The 23,317-nt window shown below is 39.7% G+C and overlaps 1 protein-coding gene across 10 annotated transcripts in view; it reads left to right on the top strand.

Annotated features, from left to right (window-relative positions):
• The window catches only part of LOC127008298 (potassium channel subfamily T member 2-like), a gene marked incomplete at its 5' end in the record, with an annotated part of 214,028 nt that overhangs the window by 31,649 nt on the left and 159,062 nt on the right, over nucleotides 1-23,317 (top strand). For 9 of the 10 annotated variants that reach the window (XM_050880138.1, XM_050880181.1, XM_050880188.1 and 6 more), the window contains 3 exon segments: nucleotides 12,835-12,981; nucleotides 13,169-13,312; nucleotides 13,569-13,722. In XM_050880138.1, the coding sequence (XP_050736095.1) occupies nucleotides 12,835-12,981; nucleotides 13,169-13,312; nucleotides 13,569-13,722 (445 nt within the window). 10 annotated transcript variants of the gene reach the window in all.

Below are 23,317 nucleotides of genomic sequence, written 5' to 3'. Positions count from 1 at the left end.
CCTTGTTCTGTACTACACTACAAAGGTATGTGAAATTTTCCAAGATATCAGTGTCCTCACCACAAGCATGAATAGATTGTAGCTACTGCTTCATCTAGCAAGCCTCCAAACACCTTCACCTTGGTTTTGGCCCAGGAGTCATAAAGTCATAAGGGGTTTGCCTCCTTGTGCATTGTCCCAAAAGCCATCACCAGAACATCCAGTAACTATGCAAAGATTACTGCATCATTGGCAGAAACTAGGTCTGTGACTAAGATTGTCCTCAGATGCTCCACAATGACACTGATCCACATCTCTTCCTAGTACACAGTCCATGCCGGTGTTGAAAAGGGATGGGGTAGGGAAACAGGCTTGCCTTGCTCTCACATTCACAGGAAAGAAGTCAGACATGCCCCCCTCTCTCTTACCTCAGCACTCAAAGTTTCAGAGTACAGGCCAGCCAATAGATCAACTACCCATGCAGGAATCACGCAGGGTCATAGGAGATCCCAGAGTGCCTCATGATGCACTGAATCGAACGCCTTCTTGAGATTGACATAGGATACAAGTATCCCCTGTTAAAATTCACATTGGCACGCCACCATTATACAAAGTCTTAGGATATGGTCAGTTGTCGACTTAACATGTGTTAATCTGGAGTGCTCAGGTTTTTGCACCTTCATTAGCTAGTTGCAAGTCCACATGAGCAATAGATGGGCAAGCACCTTACCTGGCACACTGAGCAGCATAATATCAGAACAGTTGTTGCAGTCCTGGCAGTCCCCTTTCTCTTTTCAGATAGGGGCGACCAGCCCCTCTTCCAGTCAGGGGAAATGGTACCACAGATCATGGTCTTATTTCCAGCTTTGAGCATCTCCACACTGATGCTACAAATTCATACCAGCTGCCTTTTTATCCTTCAACCTTGCCACAGTCTCTCTGACCTTATCAAGAGAGTGATAGCTTTGTTGATGGCTGGGTCAGCAGAAGTCACCTGCAACCAAGCAGCTGGAAGCTGCCCACTTGGAGGGTTCGCCATATACTTCTGCTTAAGTACTTAGACCAACGAGCCTTCTGCCCATCCAAGTCTGACACGAGGCTACCATCTGCTGTTTGGATAGCACTTCCCTAAGAGGGGGTCTCAGAATGGAGCTTCTCCAGGGTTTGGGAAACAGATCAGAGGTATTTGTATAGAAATGTCCCTTGACCTCTACCACAAGACTCCTAACATACCTCTCCTTGTCTCTCCTAAGGAGAACTCTAGTCCTATGTGACAGATACCTATATTGGTCCCAATTCCCAGCAAGCCTGGCAGTGGAACTCTTCTTGATATTCTCCAGCATCTCTCAAGACAAAACCATTCCTAAATCTTGGGCACTCTCCATTGCACTCCTCTGCATTTTGGAGAAGTTTTTTGTTTGAAGGTATCTCACACTTCTACAGGGTCCTCAAGTGTGCTAAGCATATTGAACTGATTTTAGACTGTCACTGCATACTCATGACCACATTCCAGGTTTTTCAGCCTCTTAAGATTGAAGACACTATAGTCCGACACATCTAAAGTGTCGTCTCTCTCTCTCTCTCTCTCTCTCTCTCTCTCTCGCTCACTCTGTATTTGTTTGTTTGTTTGTGTGTGTGTGTGTGTGTGTGTGTGTGTGTGTGTGTATTTACCTACCTAGTTGTATTTACCTAGTTGTAATTTTACAGGGCCTGGGCTTACGCTCGTGTGGTCCTGTCTCCATATCTATAATTATCCAACTTTTCCTTGAAGCTCTGCACACTCTTCGTCGATACTATTTCTTCACTTAGTTTGTTCCAAACCTCTATATTTCTTTGTGGGAAGCTATATTTCTTTATGTCTCTTGAGCATCTTCCCTTCCTCAACTTTTTACTATGTCCTCTAGTATTCCTGCTGGAAGGTTCCTCTCTTAGTAGCAATTTCTCTTTATCTACTTCTTCCATTTTACTCAATAGCCTATATATTTGTATTAGGTCTCCTCTTTCTCTTCTTTGTTCTAGTGTTGGCAAGTCCATTTCCTTTAGTCTCTCTTCATATGTCAGTCCCTCCAGTTCTGGAACCATTTTTTGTTGCCATCCTCTGTATTCTTTCTATTTTTTTTGTGTTTCTTCATATGTGGAGACCACACTATTTCCACGTATTCTAGTTTAGGTCTGATCATAGTAGTAATTAAATTTTTCATCATTTCTTTGTCCATGTAATGGAATGCTATACCTATATTTCTCACCATGTTATATGTATCACAGAAGATCCGATTTATACGACTTTCTGGTTGCATATAATCTTGCATTATTACTCCCAGGTCTCTCTCTTCATTAACTTTCTTTAATATTTCCCCATCTCCCATTTTATATGTCCATTTTGTTCTTTCTACACTTTTTCCCATCTCCATAACATGACATTTCTTCACGTTGAATTTCATCTCCCATTTCTGACTCCATTTCCAAATCTTGTTTAGGTTTTCTTGCAGCTCCTTGCTGTCTTCACTGTTTCTTATATGTCTTTGCAGTTTAGCATCATCTGCGAACAGGCTCATGTAGCTGTTTATTCCCTCTGGCATATCATTAATATAGACTAGGAAGAGTACTGGTGCTAAAACTGACCCCTGGGGCACTCCACTTTCCACCGTTCTCCATTCCGATCTAGTGTCCTTAACCACGGTTCTCATCTCTCTTCCTCTTAAGTAGCTTTCCATCCAGCACTTCATTTTCCCTCTCAATCCTCCTTTATTTTCTAGTTTCCACAGCAGTCTTGAATGTGGAACTTTGTCAAATGCCTTCATTAAGTCTAGGTTAATGCAATCCACCCATCCGTCTCTTTCCTGTAATTTGTCCGTCACTCTTGAGTAAAAGCTCAGCAAGTTTGTCACACATGAGCGGCCTTTCCTAAACCCATATTGATTGTTTGTGATTAGATTATGTTCTTCTAGAAATCTCATCCATTGTTCTTTTATTAATTTCTCACATATTTTACATACTACGCTGGTCAGAGACACCGGTCTGTAATTTAGGGGTTCTTCCTTTTTTCCACTTTTGTTTATAGGTACCACTTCTGCCCTCTTCCACTCCCTAGGCACTGTGCCAGTTTTTATTGAGCACCTAATGATGTCATATATCGGGTCGACTAGCTCATTTCTGCACTCTTAAGTATAAAACCTGAAACTCCATCCGGCCCCACGGCCTTCCCTTCTTCCAATTCCCCCAATAGTTTTTTTATCTCCTCTTTATCTATTTTGACCTCTTCCATATATACATCTAAGTTGTTATCTTGTGGTTCATTAAATAATGATTCATTGGTAAACACTTGCTGGAATTTTTTGTTAAATAGTTCCGCCATGCCTTTGGGATCCTCGATCTCTACATTCTCTTCAGTCAGTCTTTCAATTGTTTCTCTTGATTTAATTTTTCCATTTATAAATCTATAAATAGTTTAGGTTGTTCTTTACACTTTTCCACAATATCCTTTTCGTATTGTTTCTCTTCTTCCTTTCTCACTTTCACGTACTCATTTCTCACATAAATGCTATAATTAAGGCAGACAGCACAACTGTGGTGTATTGGGTTGGGAGGAGCATGACCCTGACCTGAGCTGACAATGCCACGGAGGCAACGTTGCCAAGTGTTGTACTTATTTCTTTGTATTCACTCTCAAATAGAGAATCATTCATAAAAAAGCATGTATTTTTTTGTACGAGAGAGAGAGAGAGAGAGAGAGAGAGAGAGAGAGAAGGGTGTGAGGGGCCCAGTTCAGGAGGTGAGTTGGAGACGTGACACCAGTGTATGGGGAGCTACCTACGTCAGAGGCACCACTTTAGATGTGTCAGACTATAGTATGATTTTACAGAGATTTTTCTTGACTTGACATGAAGTTGAGTATTGCAGCAACAAGCCTTCAAATAGTAGTTTTAGAACAAATTTTGGTTATAAACATTTTTCATTTAATTGTTGAACATGCTCCCTAAAAAGACCTTTTTATCCATAAAATTCTAAATTCTTCTACCATGGCATTCGTCTTTCTTCATGTATATTCTAACTTTTATGTTACTTTTTCTATAGAAAACACTAAGTTAACATGTTCAGCTTAAAAAAAGTAATGCATCTCTTCTAGTTTGCACCTTCTAATTTGACAAAGATCGAAATATTGAAAGTAGCAACCATACACAATGGTAATTGTGAGGGGAATGTGTATATGATTGTGGTTGATACTGGCCATCCTTCTCCCACTCTCATTCACACGTACCATTTGAGAACTCTGCATCTACTTCGCTCTCATTTGCTTATGGTAACTCAGGTATGGGTCCTTCACTGAGCTTGACCTACCATCTGGTGGCCCTCCTGGAACCTCTGCCACATCTAAACCTGCAGACTTCTGGAGTCTAGTGAGACATTTTTCTGTACCAAACAAGTAACATATCAGAGTTGTAATGGTCATTGTTATGTTTACACCAAAAAATCTGAGTGCTGTACATCATTCATCTCGTTATAATGAATATTGTTGGCAAAATAAGAGCATCCAACAATTTATCCTTCAACACTCTATCCCGTGGTTTACAGGAATGCATCAGTGCAGACTCATGGGTAAATATTTCCTTCATCCAAGAAAAGAGAAGTCAAACAAGTCCAACATGGTGTCATGCTTTCAATTTCTTACAAGTAATGGTGGAAGGTGTTGAAAATTTTGCCACTCAACATTCCTCCAGTTGGTATGCCACTGCCTTACACACCATGCGTTCCTCTATCTCTCCAGTCAGAGCACGGGAGCTTGTTTACACTTCTGCTAAACATATCGTACAATACTGGTAGCAAGTGTTCATTTATATCATATTTCTAATTTAAATCATAATACATACATGTTTAGCACCTTATAATACTACATTCACTATATTGAACATTAAAAGAATGACATATAGCATGTGACGATTGTTTCTGTGTGAAAAAAATATATTTTAATTCTCTATTTCTTGCGTATCCCCATTTCTCAAATGCCACTACTAAGTCGTGTCTCTGTACTATAACTATGAGGAAAATGTGATTTCTAAATACTAACGAAAAACTTGGCAGTAACCAGATGACAGGTCAAGCTCAGTGAAGGACACCATTCAAACAAAACTAAATGTCTAAAGCAGATCGCTTCTCAATTTTCCTTAGCTAGTTTCCTTTTCGTATCCATTTATGTCCCAACCACCTTTACTGTGTAGTAAGTGTTCTCATTTATCTCCGTTTTCCTTTTCAACTTTTTTTGCCTACAACTGATGTCTCTCTAAGTCTTAATGTGTTTAACAGGTGACATATTGTTTTTACCAACATTACCAGGTGTTTCTCCTCATTAGCTGTCATGTTTTCATTTCTCATTATGGGGCACAACTAGCAAAAAACAGCAAAACATAGATATATGGTTATTTATTACCAAATCAAGCTGAAATTTTGACACATTATAGGATTCAGAATGTACATAATTTTTGATTTTTAGTTATAAGCCATTTTGTCTTTTTTTACTGTGTTTTTAAATGAGCTGATCTATGAAGAAAATGAGCCTCCGTCGTTTTGCTTGACACAGTAGTTAGAAAAAGTATTGTACTACATTGCTGAGCCAGAGTTTGTAGATAGGACAGAAATTAGATTTTAGTGAAAAAAAATTTTGCACGCAATGTTTTTGCTTGATTATTAAAAAAAAAAAAAAAAAAAAAAAAGGGATTTTGAGTTAGAGCAATAAGTTGGCTCCACTTTATTCTTCTTTCTTTTCTCTATTGAATAAGAAAAAGATTGAAAATTGGTTGATAAGTTTGTGAGATTACCTCATTTGAAGTTAAAGATTTTTGATTTTGAGAAAAACGCATTTAAAGTTTCGATCACTTTTACTAACAATAAAAAACTTACAAAGTACATGGGGGTGAGGTAGGACTCTAGCACCAACTAGTGAGCTCCAGCCTGGTATGATGTACCTTCCGTCAGTCTCTTCTTCCTTCCAGTCTGCGTTTCTTGCTCTGTATCCTCTGCTATTGTTTTCTTCTCGTGCCTTGGTGTCTGGTGCCTCTTTCTCTCCTTATCTCTTCTCTCTTGTGCAGAAGTGATGTGGCTGGATACTTCAAATCCAATGCGCTTCAGCAAATTGGACTCTTTGTATCCAAAATTGTGTTCCCAGATTGTCATCTGGGACACAAAGTGGACCCTGTGTAGTCCAGCGTGTTTTTCCTTCGACACCTTCCTCCAAACTTTTGAATGTAGACTCTCGTTTGGATTCTTGGTGCGTCCAGAGAGGCACATCTGTAGCTGGATTTGCAAGGTCTCGATAAACACCCTTCATGAGCTCCAGCTGCTCGTGAAGGATGTTGGAGAGGTAGAGCATCTTGGTACTGTGAGGCTCTGGCTCCTTCCCCTGAGCCTTTGCCCTCAGCATAAAGCACCAAGACTCTTTTTGCAAGCTGCAGCTGCCTAGCTGCTTTACCACATTCTTGCCTTCTCTGTGCTACCTTGCTCTTTGGCATTGTGCCTAGAACTTCAACAACAACACAACGAAGCATGAGAAAGGGAAGAGCGATGCTCCCCCTACTGCCGGTGGTTGGTAACTGCGTCACCTATGGTCAACCAGCGGCTTGGGACGTGCTACCAGACAAAATAGTAAAATTTCCGAGTGAAAACCCCATATTTCTAGCTTTCATGAAACCTACAACATCACTACTAGTAAAAAGCCAATATTTAAATGGCCTGTGCAGGCTAAAAAAGCCCTTTTAACTCTGCGCGCGGCCTTTTAAGATGTCGCGGAAGGTGTTCTGTATCGTCTCCGCCAGTTCTTCTCCCCTGCACAGTTGTTATCCATATACAGGGGCCTTGTCCGTCCTTGTATGGAGTATGCATCTCACATGTGGGGGAGGCTCCACTCACACAGCTCTATTGGACAAAGTGGAGTCTAAGGCTCTTCGTCTCATCAGCTCTCCTCCTCTTACTGAGTCTTCTACCTCTTACATTCCGCCGCGATGTTGCCTCTCTTTCTATCTTCTATCGTTATTTTCACGCTGACTGCTCTTCTGAACTTGGTAACTGCATGCCTCCCCCCCTCCCACTGCCACACTGCACACGACTTTCTTCTCATGCTCATCCCTTTTCTGTCCAAATCCTTTACACACAAGTTAACCAGCATCTTCACTCTTTCATCCCTCACGCTGGTAAACTCTGGAACAATCTTCCTTCATCTGTATTTCCTCCTGCCTACGACTTGAACTATTTCAAGAGGAGGGTATCAGGACACCTCTCCTCCCGAAATTGACCCCTTTTTCAGCCACCTCCTTGGATTCTTTTTGGAAGCAGCAAGTAGCGTTTTTTATTTTTTTATTATTGTTTCTCCTGTCTCTTTTGTTGTAAAAAAAAAAAAAAAAAAAGGTCTTCCCGAGTTACTCCTTGCCGTGATATAAAAGAATTTGGAGAAAAACAGAAAAGTCGTATTTCAAGGTAAACTCATTTAGTTGTGTCCCTCAAATAGTTCAGTGACATTCTCATAGTACAGTAGAACCTTGTTTATGCGGCACGAACGGGGGAAGCTTGTGCCAGATAAACTGTTTTGCCGTTGTTTTGAGACTTACTCCTATACAGAATCGCTATTTTTTATTTTCTATATATTTTTAATTTATTTTATTATTTTTTTTTTTTTACGTCCAGGCCTATAGCACTGGTAGGCTTTCCTGGTTGGGTGTGGTGTTTGGCCCAAGCTCATCATGGCACAGGCAAGTGTTTAGTGGTGCCATCTATTCATGGCTAGTAGTGGCGGATTCGAACCCACATCATCCAGGACACAGTGAAACGCAGGACCAGCAGGCTAACCACTCAGCCACTGCCTCCCCAAAAGAATAGAACTCCTATAGAATTGATAATAAAGTAAATACATCCTATCCTTCCGAATAACAGGCCCAATGGTCCAGATAATGGTGAAAGGCAAGTCTCAATACGGCGGCACAACACACTGGTGTATGGCATGGTGAGGAACACGTGCTCTTGTTTACAAACAAGAAAAGACTTGCCTTGCGCCGATGATAAACGTAGCCTTTATAATTATAAATGCTACCTTACAATGCCCATATTTCTTGACTAGGTCATCATTTAACATTTATAAAATACTATTACTACATATTCAGTTATTGAACTGTTCAACTTTAAGTGAAACTTAAGAATAAGTGGAACTCTGGGAAGGCGGTGGCCGAGTGGTTAGTGTGTGGGCGTGGTGAGTCTGAGAACCCAGCACTGACTAGGTTCCAACCCCCACCGAAACACGCTGATTTTTCAAGTCATCGCTGAGTGGCGGAAGATCACCCACATGCTGCCCAGATCTTCAATTAATCCTAACTTCAGTGACTTCAGTCAAGGGGAGCACTGGGGGGCAGCATGGGCCCAGCAAGAGTCATACATCACGGCAGCCACTATAAATAAAATTAGCCTGTGCCACTAATGGGCTGGGGCCATCCATAAGGCCCATCAAGAAAGCCTAACAGTGCTTCAGGCAGCACGTAAAAAAAGAAAAAATAGTTAAGAATTTTTATAAATTTGGGCCCCAGATCTGATCCGTTGTTTTGAATTCCGGATAAGTTAGGTTTTACTGTACTGTTATTTATTTATAGTAAGTTGCATTATTTTGCATCATATTTTATATCCCATTCCTAGAACCACTCTTAAATCCCGCTATGATCATGTGTGTGTGTGTGTGTTTACCTAGTTGTGATATGCGGGAAAGGAGCAATGCTCGTACTGTTTCGTTTTTATAGCTACCATTATCTAATTTGGCCTTAAAGTTATGAATCATCTTTGCATAGACCACATCCTTTTCCAGGCCATTCCAGGCCTCCACTACTCTGTGTAGAAAGCTGTTCTTAATATTTCCTCTACAGACATCCATTTCATCTTCCTTCTGTGACCTCTTTTTCCATCCCATTCAGCACCACAATCAAATCTCTCCCTCTTCTGTTCCAACCACCTCGATCTCTCCTCATATGTTAATAAATCTCTTAGTCCTGGAACCAACTTTGTTGCTGCCCTCTGCTTCCTTTCTACTTTCCTTATATTCAGCTTTGTACTCGGCAACCACACTGTTGCTGCATATTCCAACCTTGGCCACATCACTGTCATAATCAATTTCTTCATCATTTCCTCATCCAAATATTGAAGAGCAATTTTTATGTTCCTCACCAGGTTGTATATCTCACCTACAACTCTGTTTATTTGTCTCTGGCGATAAATTATCCGATACAGTTACTCCCAGATCCTTTTCCATTGACATTTTCTTAATGCTTCTATTTCCCATTGTATAGTTACTTGAAGTTCTCTTTTCACTGTGTGTGTGTGTGTGTGTGTGTATGTGTGTGTAATTATCTAGTGGTATATGGGAAAGGAGCTACGCTTGTACCGTCCCGTCTCTATATGTACTTTAATCAAACTTGGCCTTAAATTCATGAATCGTCTTTGCGTGGACTATATCTTTTTCCAGGCTGTTCCAGGCCCTCACTATTCATTGTGGAATGCTGTTCTGCTTTATGTCTCTTCTACAGTATTCCTTTTTCATCTTCCTTCCATAACCTCGTGATTCTCTTGTATCCCATATTATTAGATCTTCTTTGTCTACTTTCTCCATCCCACTCAGCACCATATATGCTGGTTAGCAAACTCGGCTCACAACCGAGAGAGCCTGGGTTCGATTCCCGGGCGGAGTGGAAAAATTTGGGCGGCTTTTCCGATACCCTATGCCCCTGTCCACCCAGCAGTGAATGGGTACCAGGTATTAATCGGGGGTTGTGTCCCGTCTCCTGGGATCTGTTCCCTTCTATAATTCCTTCCCCTCTAGTCTCTCTCCAGCATATGACCACAGATGTTGCGCTGACTAAACAAAACTTTCCAACTTTCCAACCATATATGCTGCAATCAGATCTCTCTCCCTCCTCTGTTCCAGTGATGGTAGGTTTAACTGCTTCAATCTCTCTTCATATGTTAAATCTCTTAATCCTGGAAGCAGCTTTGTTGCTGCCATCTGAATCCTCTTTGCTTTCCTCTTATTTGACCTTGTGCTCAGCCACCATACTATTGCTGTGTATTCCAACCTTGGACGTATCATGGTTACAATCAGTTTCTTCATAATTTCTTCATCCAGATATTGAAAAGCAACTTTTATGTTTCTCACCAGGTTGTATGTCTCACCTTCAATTCTATTTATGTGTGTGTGTGTGTGTGTGTGTGTGTGTGTGTGTGTGTGTGTGTAATTCACCATGGTCTCACCATGCGCTAGACTTGCGATTGCCAGCCACTACCCTCCCCGACTGAGATTGGAGCTCACAAGCGATGGGTCCCAGGGTATGGCTGAAACCTCACACCTACACTCACACTCAGGAGACAGGACACAAACTCTGACTGTCACCAGCACCCATTCACTGCTGGGTGGACATGGGGCAAGGATTTAGGGAGACTGCCCATCCATCTCCATTCCGCCTGGGAATCAAACCCAGGACCTTTCATTTGTGAGGTGAGCACCCTAATGACTGCACTGCAGAGCTCATTGTGGGTGTGGGTGTGTTTAATAAACTATTATGTGACAGGGTATACATATCATTCACCTTACAATGAGTTCTTTAATTGCTTTGATATTTTGCTAACATTTTTCTACCACACTGCCTTATACATAACATGTCCATGATGTTGGATCTAGTGCCACATTTGCACACCCTTAGCTTATATCGCTTTCCAGTAGATGAACTACATTGTTACCTAAATTTCCCACTCCATTGTAGTATTATGTGTGTATCCCTCCTCAGCTCCTAAATACTTGAATTTAGGAGTAACATGGTCAACATTTCACTTTTCTGTATCACTGGAGTTGCAATGAATTAATAATATGAAAAATCACATGATTTTTCAAATAAACAACATATTAAAGTATCTTGGAACACCAGAAGATTACATGTTAACCTACTCAGGTAATTTTTCACTTATGTCACCCTTCATATGTATAGAACCCCTTATACAGCAAATAACATGTAGAAACCCTTATACAACAAATCACAATCAACTGATAGAACTGATCTGTGACATGGTAATTTGCTCAATTAGGACTGGTGCAATACCATCAGAATGGAAGAGGGGTATTGTGATTCCCATATATAAAAATGGAGTCAGAGAAGAACCACTAAATTATAGACCGGTCTCACTCACAAGTGTTGTTTGTATATCACAACTAGGTAAATACATACACACATGCTCACACACTTCATACCATCACAAATATTTGCCCATCTATCTACATTTTTACATGTATTTACATCCAAGTTATATTTACTTATACATTACATAGACAACATGCAGACAACACACACAATAAAAAAATATTTACATATGTACCTGCATTTATTAGGTTCGTCATTATTATTATACGTATTTTAAATTTCCGCTTCTACTAATGGAGTTTTGGCATCAGTGGACTAGGATCACCCACACTTAGTCCATAAAACTGAGGGTTTACTGTATATGCTCTTCAAAATTTTACTTGACATTCCAGGCACATACTAGATCTTCCCTAACTCTTGCACATGGATTCATTTGACACTCATCAGCAAAATCCTATTATGGTTATAAAAAAAAGCCATACATTAAAACTAAAGATATAAAAGGAAACTCACAATCCATCCTTGAGGTATATGCTGTTCCCATCCCATTGAAGAAAGTCCAAGTTGAACAGAACAGGTAAATAGACAGACTAGATGAATTTGTAGGAAATTTAAATTAGGATTATGTGAAATCTTAAATAGTGAAATCTTCCAGTGTTTGAGTATTTGATTATTTATTTTAGCTGTATACACATACTTTACTACACTTTCAACAAACAAGAATGAATGACTTAACAGCTTGCATTTTCTGCTATAAACAAAAAACCTTGATATGACAGAGGCTTTATACTCAAGTGCTATGTACAGCATACATATATACTACTATAACACACACTTGCTAGAGTTGGTGTTTCACACTTAACCCTGTTGAGGTATCATGTGTTGTAGTTGTCCCTTCCTTCCAATGTTGCGTCATATGTTGTATCTCACTAACTTGTACCCTACAGGTAATCACAAGCATTAAGCACATGAACACTGAATGTTTGTGTTTAATGTATACATTATGGAAGCATGCTATGTATCCATCTACTTGCACTAGAATTAGTTTAGAAGTACTTATTCAATAACTTATTCAACAAATGTCATAAATATATTAAAACAAAAATCTTAACTCTCATTCCCCATAATACAAACCTTTGCTTCAGTATAAACTGAAATAGATAAAATACAGTTACCTTGTAGCGTAACCCTGCATGGCTTTTTATGGTGAATGTGACTAAGTAGTTTTGTGACTACAGAAGTCTTAAGCATTACTTGTCTGCCACTCTTCACCTATTGCCCTATGTCTTGTCCCCATCCCACCCATCACTTCACCCTGCAAGCCACTCCTAAGATATAAAAATAAAGTGTATATAAACTTATTGCATTCCATTATTTTTAACGTTACACTTGCACTTGAAACCCTTTTGCCCATGTGTATAATACTTCCTCCTACCAGACACCAGAGCTTTGCAGTACTTTTGGTACATCAGACACAAATTATCTAGCTTTTGAGAGCCTTCATCTGTAAACTTAACTAAAGGCTTCTAAAGGCTTGGCTTGGCTGGGTGAGTCACTGGGAGGAGGGCAGGGTTGGGCAGGGGAGAAGGTGGAAAGAAAGCCATGCTGGGGAGTCGCACCTTGGAAGGAAGTGTACCTTGCAAGAAGGTACCAACCCTGCTCCTAACAACACCCACTAACCATGACTCAGGCCTCTCTCTTCCAGTTTCTGTCAACGAGCTGCAAAAGAAATTGGAGGAGGAGGTTGATCGTAGAAGGGAGAGATGGGAAGAAGAGCAGGGAAGACATATCACTAGGGAGGAAGCCCTGGTAACTTCCACGCAACAAAAGCTCAATCAAGAAGAAGGAGAATGTGAGTTTAGTTTTTTGTGAATATGGTCTTTAATTGGTTTGGATTAATATGGATACTTGAATGTAGTTATGCAGAAATAATAGGATGGCAACTTTTAAGGCTTGTCACTAATGTTTCTTTTAGTTTCTATTATTGTCTAACTCTAACAATGAATGAATCATTATTCTCAACTCTCTTTCCTCTTTAGCCATGGAGCTGCGCAAAAGCCACCCCAGACACAAGCTGGAGCGAGAGGACACTACTAAATCCAACAGTCCATCCCTGAGTGGTGGCAATTTTCTTCATGTTCCTCGTTCTGACACCCTTATCAGTGTCTCAGACAAGCGCCCCGGTAGGTAGATCCTTGCAGACATGTCTCCTTTTTAGACCTGACACTGTCTGGATTTCAGTTAATATAGTAATGGCTGAAGTTCCCATCTTAAAAGGCTTTTATAATGTATATAATAAAAAATAATAAAAAAAAGAGCAGTTTATCAACTTATCAGCCTCAAACTCTGAGTCTAAGACATCATCTTTCACTGGTCATTATTAATAATAATTATTTGATCTCTATTAATTTGTGAATTTTTATTTCTCTCCATCTGTAGAGACTCGCCGTCCATCCATTCTGCCTGTACCAGACATGTTCACTGGGTCCAGCCTCAACATTTCCAGTCAGGAAAGAGGTAGTGAAGATGTATCAGGAGAGAGTGATGATGAAGTTGATGATGTGCCTTGGCGATCACCATCAGAGATGATTGCGTGAGTGTTGTGGATTTGTACTTAGTCTGTTTTGATTGTACAGGAAAGTCTTGCATTTGGTGTTTTTGGATTTGGTGAACTTGCCTTTGGTGACTCCAGTAAATCATTACCGTAAGTCTCATTTGGTGATCACTGGTATAGTCTATCGACTCTAACTTGAGCCTTTAGGCGCGGCTCAGGGAGACCGCGCTGATGCCACATCACTCCATCACTCTCCTCAGAGGGTCTCTCTCTCTCTCTCTCTCTCTCTCTCTCTCTCTCTCTCTCTCTCTCTCTCTCTCTCTCTCTCTCTCTCTCTCTCTCTCTCTCTCTCTCCCACACCAAGAGACAGTAACGTTGAACGCTGAACATTTGTGCGTGCGAGTGAACATTGCAAAAGTCAATTTAAATGTATCTGTCACCTACAGGCCTCCCGGGCAATCACTCGATGACGACCTTGAAATGTACAGCGTTTTAAGGTAGTCACTTAATAACAACGACTTACTGATATTAGGAGACTTTAACCTCCCCCATATCGACTGGGCGACACTGTCAGGTACAGAAGGCGAGTCACATAGAATGATCGAATTTCTAAAAGAAAATTATCTAAGCCAAATGGTTTCTGAACCAACGCGACAAAATAACATACTCGACCATGTTATAACGACCCAAGATAACCTAGTCAGTAATGTCACGGTAGTAGAACACCTCAGTTCTTGTGATCATAAATTAGTGCGCATTGACATTAGAGCTCAAACATCAGTGACTGAAAATAAAGTAAAGGTGCCCAATCTCAAAAGAGCTAACTTCGTAGAAATCCGACAAAAACTAACAGAAATACAACTATCAGATGATGGCACTGTAGAGGAAGCCTGGCTAAGCTTTAAAAATCACTTACTCACTCAGCAGAACACATTCGTCCCCTTGTGCGAGAAGCGAATTAACACTAATAAAAGCCCACCTTGGTTTAATAGCGAAATTAAACACTCAGTCAAGGAAAGACAATTGTTTTACAAGTTAAAGAAAGAACAAAGCACGCCCGAAAACATTAGACTTTATAACGATGTCAGGCGACAAGTAAAAAGATTAGTATGTCAGGCAAAGCGTAGATATGAAGAAAATATTGCAGCCAACTGTAAAAATAATCTGAAATCTTTCTTCAGTTACATAAACAACAGAAAGGCGATCAGAAGTGGAATTGGACCTTTAACAAACAGCAACGGTGCACTAGTGACTGACAGCCAACATATTGCAAACCTCTTAAACAGTTACTTTTCCTCGGTGTTTAATACTAACAGTCTTCCTCCCACTACCACCAGCACCAGTACTAATGTAAATCTCGAGCATGCATTGCCTAATTTTTAAATAACAACCAATGAAGTCCTTAAATCTCTCCATTCACTTAAAACAAATAAAAGTCCCGGACCCGATAAAATATATCCTATACTGCTTAAAGAAACAAAGAGCGAAATAATCTCCTCCCTTACAACCGTATTCAATATGTCCTTGCGACAAGGCATCGTCCCTTCGGATTGGAAAAAGGCTAACGTGACACCAATTTTTAAGAAAGGAGACAAAAAATATCGGGTAACTACCGACCCATTAGTCTAACCTCAATTGTAGGTAAGCTACTTGAGAGCATAATTAGAGACAAAATAGCGAGTTACCTCGAAAGCCACTCATTAATTGGGGATTCACAACATGGCTTCCGTAACAAAAGATCCTGCCTATCAAACCTATTGACCTTTTATAACGACCTCTTCTCATTTTATGACATAACCAAATCATTGGATGTAGTCTATCTTGATTTCCAGAAAGCGTTCGATAAAGTCCCACATCATTATTACTTTATAAATTAAAGCAAATAGGTATTGACGGTCAAGTAAACCAATGGATCGCGAATTGGTTGAGCAACAGTCAACAAAGAGTGGTGATTGATGGATTTAACTCGGAGTGGGCACCGGTCACTAATGGCGTCCCTCAGGGCTCGGTTCTTGGCCCAGTGCTCTTCATTATTTACATCAACGACATGGATGTTGGACTCAATAATCGCATTAGTAAATTTGCAGACAACACAAAGATTGGTAACTCAGTTCTCACTGACGAAGACAGGCAAAGCCTCCAAGAGGGTTTGCACAAAATTTCTGCTTGGTCGGATAGATGGGAGATGCCTTTTAACGTAGACAAGTGCCAGGTCCTTCAAGTTGGAACAAGAAATAAGAAGTTTGATTATGAAATGTGCGGCGTTAAATTCACAAGCGTTCAATGCGTTAAGAGCCTGGGGGTCAAAATTGCGTCAAACCTCAAATTCTCACATCAATGCATCGATGCAGCAAATAAAGCGAACAGAATGTTGGGCTTCATTAAAAGAAACTTTTTATTCAAGAATAAAGATGTAATACTTCTGCTGTACAATAGTTTAGTCAGACCCCACTTGGAATATGCGGTACAGTTTTGGTCTCCTCACCATGCAAAGGACATTGCTAAATTAGGTGTTCAGCGTCGGGCAACAAAAATGATCCCTTCCTTGCGCAACAAATCCTACGAAGAAAGGTTTTCCACCCTTAACATGTTCTCTCTTGAGAAACGTCGCCTCCGAGGAAAACTGATCGAATGTTTTAAAATACTTAATGGTTTCACAAATGTAGACAGAACAAAATTGTTTATGATTGATGACACTTTGCAAACGAGGAACAATGGCTTAAAACTCAAATGTAAATTCAGACTGCACCAAATTTTTCTTCACCAACGTTGTAGTGCGAGAGTGGAATAAGCTCCCACCGTCAGTGGTCCAATGTAACACGATTGACTCCTTTAAAAACAAGCTTGACCGTCACTTCCTTGAAGCCATCTGATTAGTGTAGATTCACTTAGGTTTAAGGACAGACCACCTAGTCTGGACCATGGGGTCTGTGTCGTCTGATTTTCTATGTAATTCTCTCTCTCTCTCTCTCTCTCTCTCTCTCTCTCTCTCTCTCTCTCTCTCTCTCTCTCTCTCTCTCTTATTTACCTTATATATAATCTCTTGCCTGGCTGTGCAGGATGTGAGTCTTCCATAGTTAAGGAAGAGTGAATGGTGTGGCCTGGCGCTTGTTGCTAAGGTCCCTCAGGCGGCAACGTCGCCAAGTGAAATGGAAGGTTTACAGGGTCGTTGTCTTTCCCTCAAATCCTAAGCCACTCATAACACCATGCAGTCGTATTGTTGTGCTGGAAGCTTCCCCCGGCGACCATAGGCCTCTAGAAGGCTCCCGGAGAAACGAGCAAGGGGACGGGGAGCAAGGCGAGCCGTCCGCGCCCCGCGGGGCGCGGCCAGGCGCCAGGCGGGAAGTGTTGCCAACTCGCATATATTTTTGCTACATGTTCTTGTGTGATCTAAAATATACTGTAACATTCTAGACTGTACTGTTCTGGATATATTAGGAGAAGAGGGCGAGAGAGTCCCAGTCATAGTAAGCTAGTGATCAGTGAAGAGTCAGAGTGAAGTGTACTACTAAGGAAGAATATTAAACTACAGAAGCTGTGCAAAGTGTTTACATATCTCCCTCCCACGGAGTCTTGTGACGGCGACACGGAACCCAAGTAATACGTCCGGCATAACAGTATTATGAGTATATATATATATATATATATATATATATATATATATATATATATATATATATATATATATATATATATATATATATATATATTCCATAAATAGATAACGCACAGACTATCAGTGAGACATTGCCATGCGCAGGTCATTGCTAGATGTGTAAGCAACAGAGGTGGGCATTCCGCTAAAAAGGTCCGCTATATATATATAATCACTAATCCGCTAATTAGTGAGCTAAAAAAACGTTTACGGATTAACAGATTTAAAAATTAAGTGGATTAGTGTTAGCGGAGTGTCAAAATTGTAAGTCCATTAATCGCTAATTTCCATTTCCTCTCCTCTACTTTCACTACTTTCAACTCTATATTTCACACACAGACACACAGTACACACACACACACACACACCGTCGAGGAGTAAACAACTGGGCCGCTCCGCTCGGAGCCGTTGAAAAGACACAATCCTCGACCCGCGGCAGCTGTAGAGGAGGAAATATACCTGGTGTAGTGAATACCACAGATATAGCAATAGGAGGAGATAAAGAAATTGAAATGATAGTGACCAGCGGCATCAGACAGGGCTGTACAGCTTCCACTACCTTATTTAAATTATTGACATACGTAACAATAGACACTGGAAAAAGAAGGAGGCTACCAAGACGAAAACTTTAAGTTAAGTTCTCTATACTATGCAGACGATGGATTATTAATGGCAAGAACAGATGAAGAAATAAGTAAAATGATAGATGTACTGGCTAACCTAAGCAATTACACAGGCCTCAGAATAAATAGAGATAAGAGTAGTATTATAATATTTAATAAAAAAGAGCAGCCTGAACAGATACGAGGTATAAAAGTTAGTAAAGACATTAAATATTTAGGAGTAACAGTGAGTAATAAGAAAAATTGCTTCAAAATTCAAAAAGAGCATTCTATACAAAAAGCTAAGAAACTTGCCAATTTAACATATCCAGTCATTGCACAGAGCTGTAACAAAATTCTTATCGGGAAAACTTACTGGAAGAGTATTGTCTTACCAACAATTTTATATGCATCTAGTATTTTAGCCTATACTAAAGATGAAATTCAAAAGTTACAGAGGATTGAAAATTCTGTGTATAGGGCAATCCTGGGAGCACCAAGCTATGCTCAAGTTCCAGTCTTGAGAGGAGAGATTGGGTCAAGCGCCATGGAGACTAGAATAAGGCAAAACCAGCTAAATTATTTGAAATATATAGAAGAAAATGAAAGAAATGAACTGATGAGGAGGATCATAGAGGAAAAGGCAACTGATTATTGGTTTAAGTCAACTAAGCAATTTATGAAAGACATTAATTTAAGTTACTCTGACCTAAGAGGAATTAATAAAGAAAAATTAAAGAATAAGATTATAGACTGGGATAGTAAGAGATGGCAGCAGGAAGTAACAGAAAAATCAAATTTATCAATATATAAAAATTGGAAGACAGAAATGTCTGAAGAGAAAATATACGACAACAGACCATCGTCACAAATATTATTTAAAGCAAGAACAGATAATCTAAGACTAAAAGATAGAAATAGACACACTAACGGAGACACTAAATGCATCTTTTGTGACTGGAATGTAGAGGATTTAATGCATTTTCTGTTGTGGTGCCCAGGATATGCAGAAATAAGAAAGAAGACAATATTACTGCAAAGACCATACATAGAAAATGAAGAAAATATCATAGGACAATTACTCTTCAACGAGCTAAATATACAAGAATCCAAGGAAATAATGTATGAGATGTGGAAGAAAAGAGAAAGCCAATGAAAGAACATAATGGAAGCAGCAGCATAAGAAGACTTGGAACAGCATCAGGGAAGCGCCAATACAAAGGCCAAGCTTCCCGACTTACACCTGACCTGACCTGAGTGTTGCAGAGGCCTGGGCTGCGCTAATGTTGGTTCGGTGGGTCTCCATTAATGCAGTTTAGTATGATGAGTGAGAAGGAGGAAGATCAGGGATGGATCATGCCAAGAAGCAGAAGAGGAAGAGTAGGAGGAGGAGACAACAACAGCGGGGAGGAAAGTGAGTACGAGGCTGGAGGTACTTCAGCTGAGTTCTCTGGTTTTGCGAGAAATGAGACGACATTATACAAGAGAGTGCTACTGATGGAAAGAAATCTGGATAAATGGATCAGCATGGTAAAGAGAAGGGATGAGGAAGAAGAGCAGAATAGAGTATTCCACAGCGACCTGAGAAATAGGATAAAACGACAAGGAAAATGAGAAGAAATTGATTAAGGAAAATGAGGAGCTAAAGGAAAAAGCAGCAAAGTACGAAAGATCAATGAAGGAAGGTTTGGGAGTGGTAAGAAAGGAAAATGAAAACCTGAAGGACTTGGTAAACAAAGAAGAACAAAGAGTTAGAGAAGAGGTGAAGACGTGGAGAGTGGAGAATGAAAAAGCAAATGTAAGCCTAAGAGAAGTAATAGAACAGCAAATGAAAGAGGATAAAGAAGACGTGGAGAGAAGGGTAGTCACGGCCTTAAAGAAAAATGAAGAATTAGTGAGAGAAGTAGTGGACAAAAAAAGAAGTGTTATTATTTTGGGGATGAAAGAAAAGAATATAACATATAAACCAAAAAGGGATAAAGAGGAACTGAAATCAGTCAAAGACCTGCTCAAGAACCTAAATGATGCAGAAAGGCAGAGTATCGAGGAGGAAGTAGACGAGATTTATAGAATGGATCCATTTATTGAAGGGAAAACTAGACCAGTTAAGTTAAAACTAAAATCACAAATGGCAGCCGAAGACATACTATATAGAACAACTAAACTAAAAGAAACGGAAGGATGTAAGGATATATATATAAAGAAAAATAGAAATGAAGAAGAAAGGATGAAATGGAATGAATTACTGGCAGAGACAAAAGTAAAAAATAACGCAAGATCTGAGGAAGAAAAAGAAGCATTTTTTTGGAGAATTTCGGGAGATCGAATCAAGAAATAGTTCATAAGAGAGAAGAGAAAGGGGAGCGAAAACTAGATAAGAAAGATACAGAGAGGGGAATAAGAATAATGTACACAAATGTAGATGGGTTGATCTCTAGTAAAATAGAGCTGCAAGATTATCTAAAAGAGAGGGATCCCATGATAGTTTGCCTAACTGAAACTAAACTAAAAGAAAACATCCAAATTGAGTTAGATGGAAGATACAATGTGTGGAGGAAGGATAGAATGGGCAAAGGCGGAGGAGGAGTGGTGATAATGATAAAGAAAGAGTTATTAGTAAAATCAATAGAATATGGAGAAGGAAAAGCAGAAATAGTGAGTGTAAGCTTGGAAAACAAGAATAGAGAAAGGATGACGATTGCAGTAACATATGTACCACCAAAAACTACATCATGGAGTAAAGAAGATTATGAAGTCATGATTGATGACACCATACAGAGTTTGAGGAGATTACTTAAGGCAAACAAAGGAGTAATACTAGTTGGCGATTTCAGTTGCAAAGAGGTTGACTGGGAGAGGTGTGAGAGCAATGGTAGTGATGTGGCATGGGGGAATAGATTCTTGAATTTAATGATGGAAAATTTGATGATACAAAGGGTGAAGGAAAGCACTAGATATAGGAGAGACGATGAACCGGCAAGACTGGATTTGGTGTTGACAAGAGAAATTCACGTGAAGGATGAATTGAGGTATGATTGCCCCCTGGGAAAAAGTGATCACGTGCTCATAGAGATGGAAATGGAGGAGGGAGGAAGGGAACAAGACGAGACTTATAGAAGCGATAGATTAAACTATAGGAAAGCAGAGGTGGAACACCTCAAGAAGTTTTTTGGCGAAATGGATTGGAAAGAGTTAATGAGTACAAGCGAAGTTCAAGGAAAATATGATATTTTCATGAGAGCGTACAACACAGGTGTTATGAAGTTCGTACCAAAATACAGACCGAGGGAGAGGGCTAAAAAGGACTGGTTTAATGCAAGATGTGCAAAGGCAAAAGAAAAGAGAGACAAAGCATGGTCAAGATTAAAAAGAAACAAAAATCAAAGAAACAGAGAAGACTTTAAGACAACGAGAAATGAGTACGTGAAAGTGAGAAAGGAAGAAGAGAAACGATACGAACAGGATATTGTGGAAAAGTGTAAAGAACAACCTAAACTATTTTATAGATTTATAAATGGAAAAATTAAATCAAGAGAAACAATTGAAAGACTGACTGAAGAGAATGTAGAGATCGAGGATCCCAAAGGCATGGCGGAATTATTTAACAAAAAACTCCAGCATCATTCCAGAATCATTATTTAATGAACCACAAGAAAACAACTTAGATGTATATATGAAAGAGGTCAAAATAGATAAAGAGGAGATAAAAAAACTATTGGGGGAATTGGAAGAAGGGAAGGCCGTGGGACCGGATGGAGTTTCAGGTTTTATACTTAAAGAGTGCAGAAATGAGCTAGTTGGCCCGATATATGACATCATTAGGTGCTCAAATAAAATGGGCACAGTGCCTAGGGAGTGGAAGAGGGCAGAAGTGGTACCTATATACAAAAGTGGAAAAAAGGAAGAACCCCTAAATTACAGACCGGTGTCTCTGACCAGTGTAATATGCAAAATATGTGAGAAATTAATAAAAGAACAATGGATGAGATTTCTAGAAGAACATAATCTAATCACAAACAATCAATATGGGTTTAGGAAAGGCCGCTCATGTGTGACAAACTTGCTGAGCTTTTACTCAAGAGTGACGGACAAATTACAGGAAAGAGACGGATGGGTGGATTGCATTAACCTAGACTTAATGAAGGCATTTGACAAAGTTCCACATTCAAGACTGCTGTGGAAACTAGAAAATAAAGGAGGATTGAGAGGGAAAATGAAGTGCTGGATGGAAAGCTACTTAAGAGGAAGAGAGATGAGAACCGTGGTTAAGGACACTAGATCGGAATGGAGAACGGTGGAAAGCGGAGTGCCCCAGGGGTCGGTTTTAGCACCAGTACTCTTCCTAGTCTATATTAATGATATGCCAGAGGGAATAAACAGCTACATGAGCCTGTTCACGGATGATGCTAAACTGCAAAGACATATAAGAAACAGTGAAGACTGCAAGGAGCTGCAAGAAAACCCAAACAAGATTTGGAAATGGAGTCAGAAATGGGAGATGAAATTCAACGTGAAGAAATGTCATGTTATGGAGATGGGAAAAAGTGTAGAAAAAACAAAATGGACATATAAAATGGGAGATGGGGAAATATTAAAGAAAGTAAATGAAGAGAGAGACCTGGGAGTAATAATGCAAGATTATATGCAACCAGAAAGTCATATAAATCGGATCTTCGGTGATACATATAACATGGTGAGAAATATAGGCATAGCATTCCACTACATGGACAAAGAAATGATGAAAAATTTAATTACTACTATGATCAGACCTAAACTAGAATACACAGAAACAGTGTGGTCTCCACATATGAAGAAACACATAATAAAACTAGAAAGAATACAGAGGATGGCAACAAAAATGGTTCCAGAACTGGAGGGACTTACATATGAAGTGAGACTAAAGGAAATGGACTTACCAACACTAGAACAAAGAAGAGAAAGAGGAGACCTAATACAAATATATAGGCTATTGAGTAAAATGGAAGAAGTAGATAATGAGAAATTGCTACTAAGAGAAGAACCTTCCAGCAGGAATACTAGAGGACATAGTAAAAAGTTGAGGAAGGGAAGATGCTCAAGAGACATAAAGAAATATAGCTTCCCACAAAGAAATATAGAGGTTTGGAACAGATTAAGTGAAGAAATAGTATCGGCGAAGAGTGTGCAAAGTTTCAAGGAAAAGTTGGATAATTATAGATACGGAGACGGGACCACACAAGCGTAAGCCCAGGCCCTGTAAAATTACAACTAGGTAAATACAACTAGGTAAATACACACACACACACACACACACATTATAATTATATAGTTATGTAGCCCTGCTTACTATACCTGGGGTGATAAAAATTAATGGAGTGTCACATGTGAGTGGATCAGT

This window comes from Eriocheir sinensis, chromosome 4, assembly GCF_024679095.1.
Source record: "Eriocheir sinensis breed Jianghai 21 chromosome 4, ASM2467909v1, whole genome shotgun sequence".
Lineage (NCBI taxonomy): Eukaryota > Metazoa > Arthropoda > Malacostraca > Decapoda > Varunidae > Eriocheir > Eriocheir sinensis.
The sequence above is the reverse complement of the archived record's forward strand: the minus strand, read 5'-3'. Positions and strand labels throughout refer to the sequence as shown.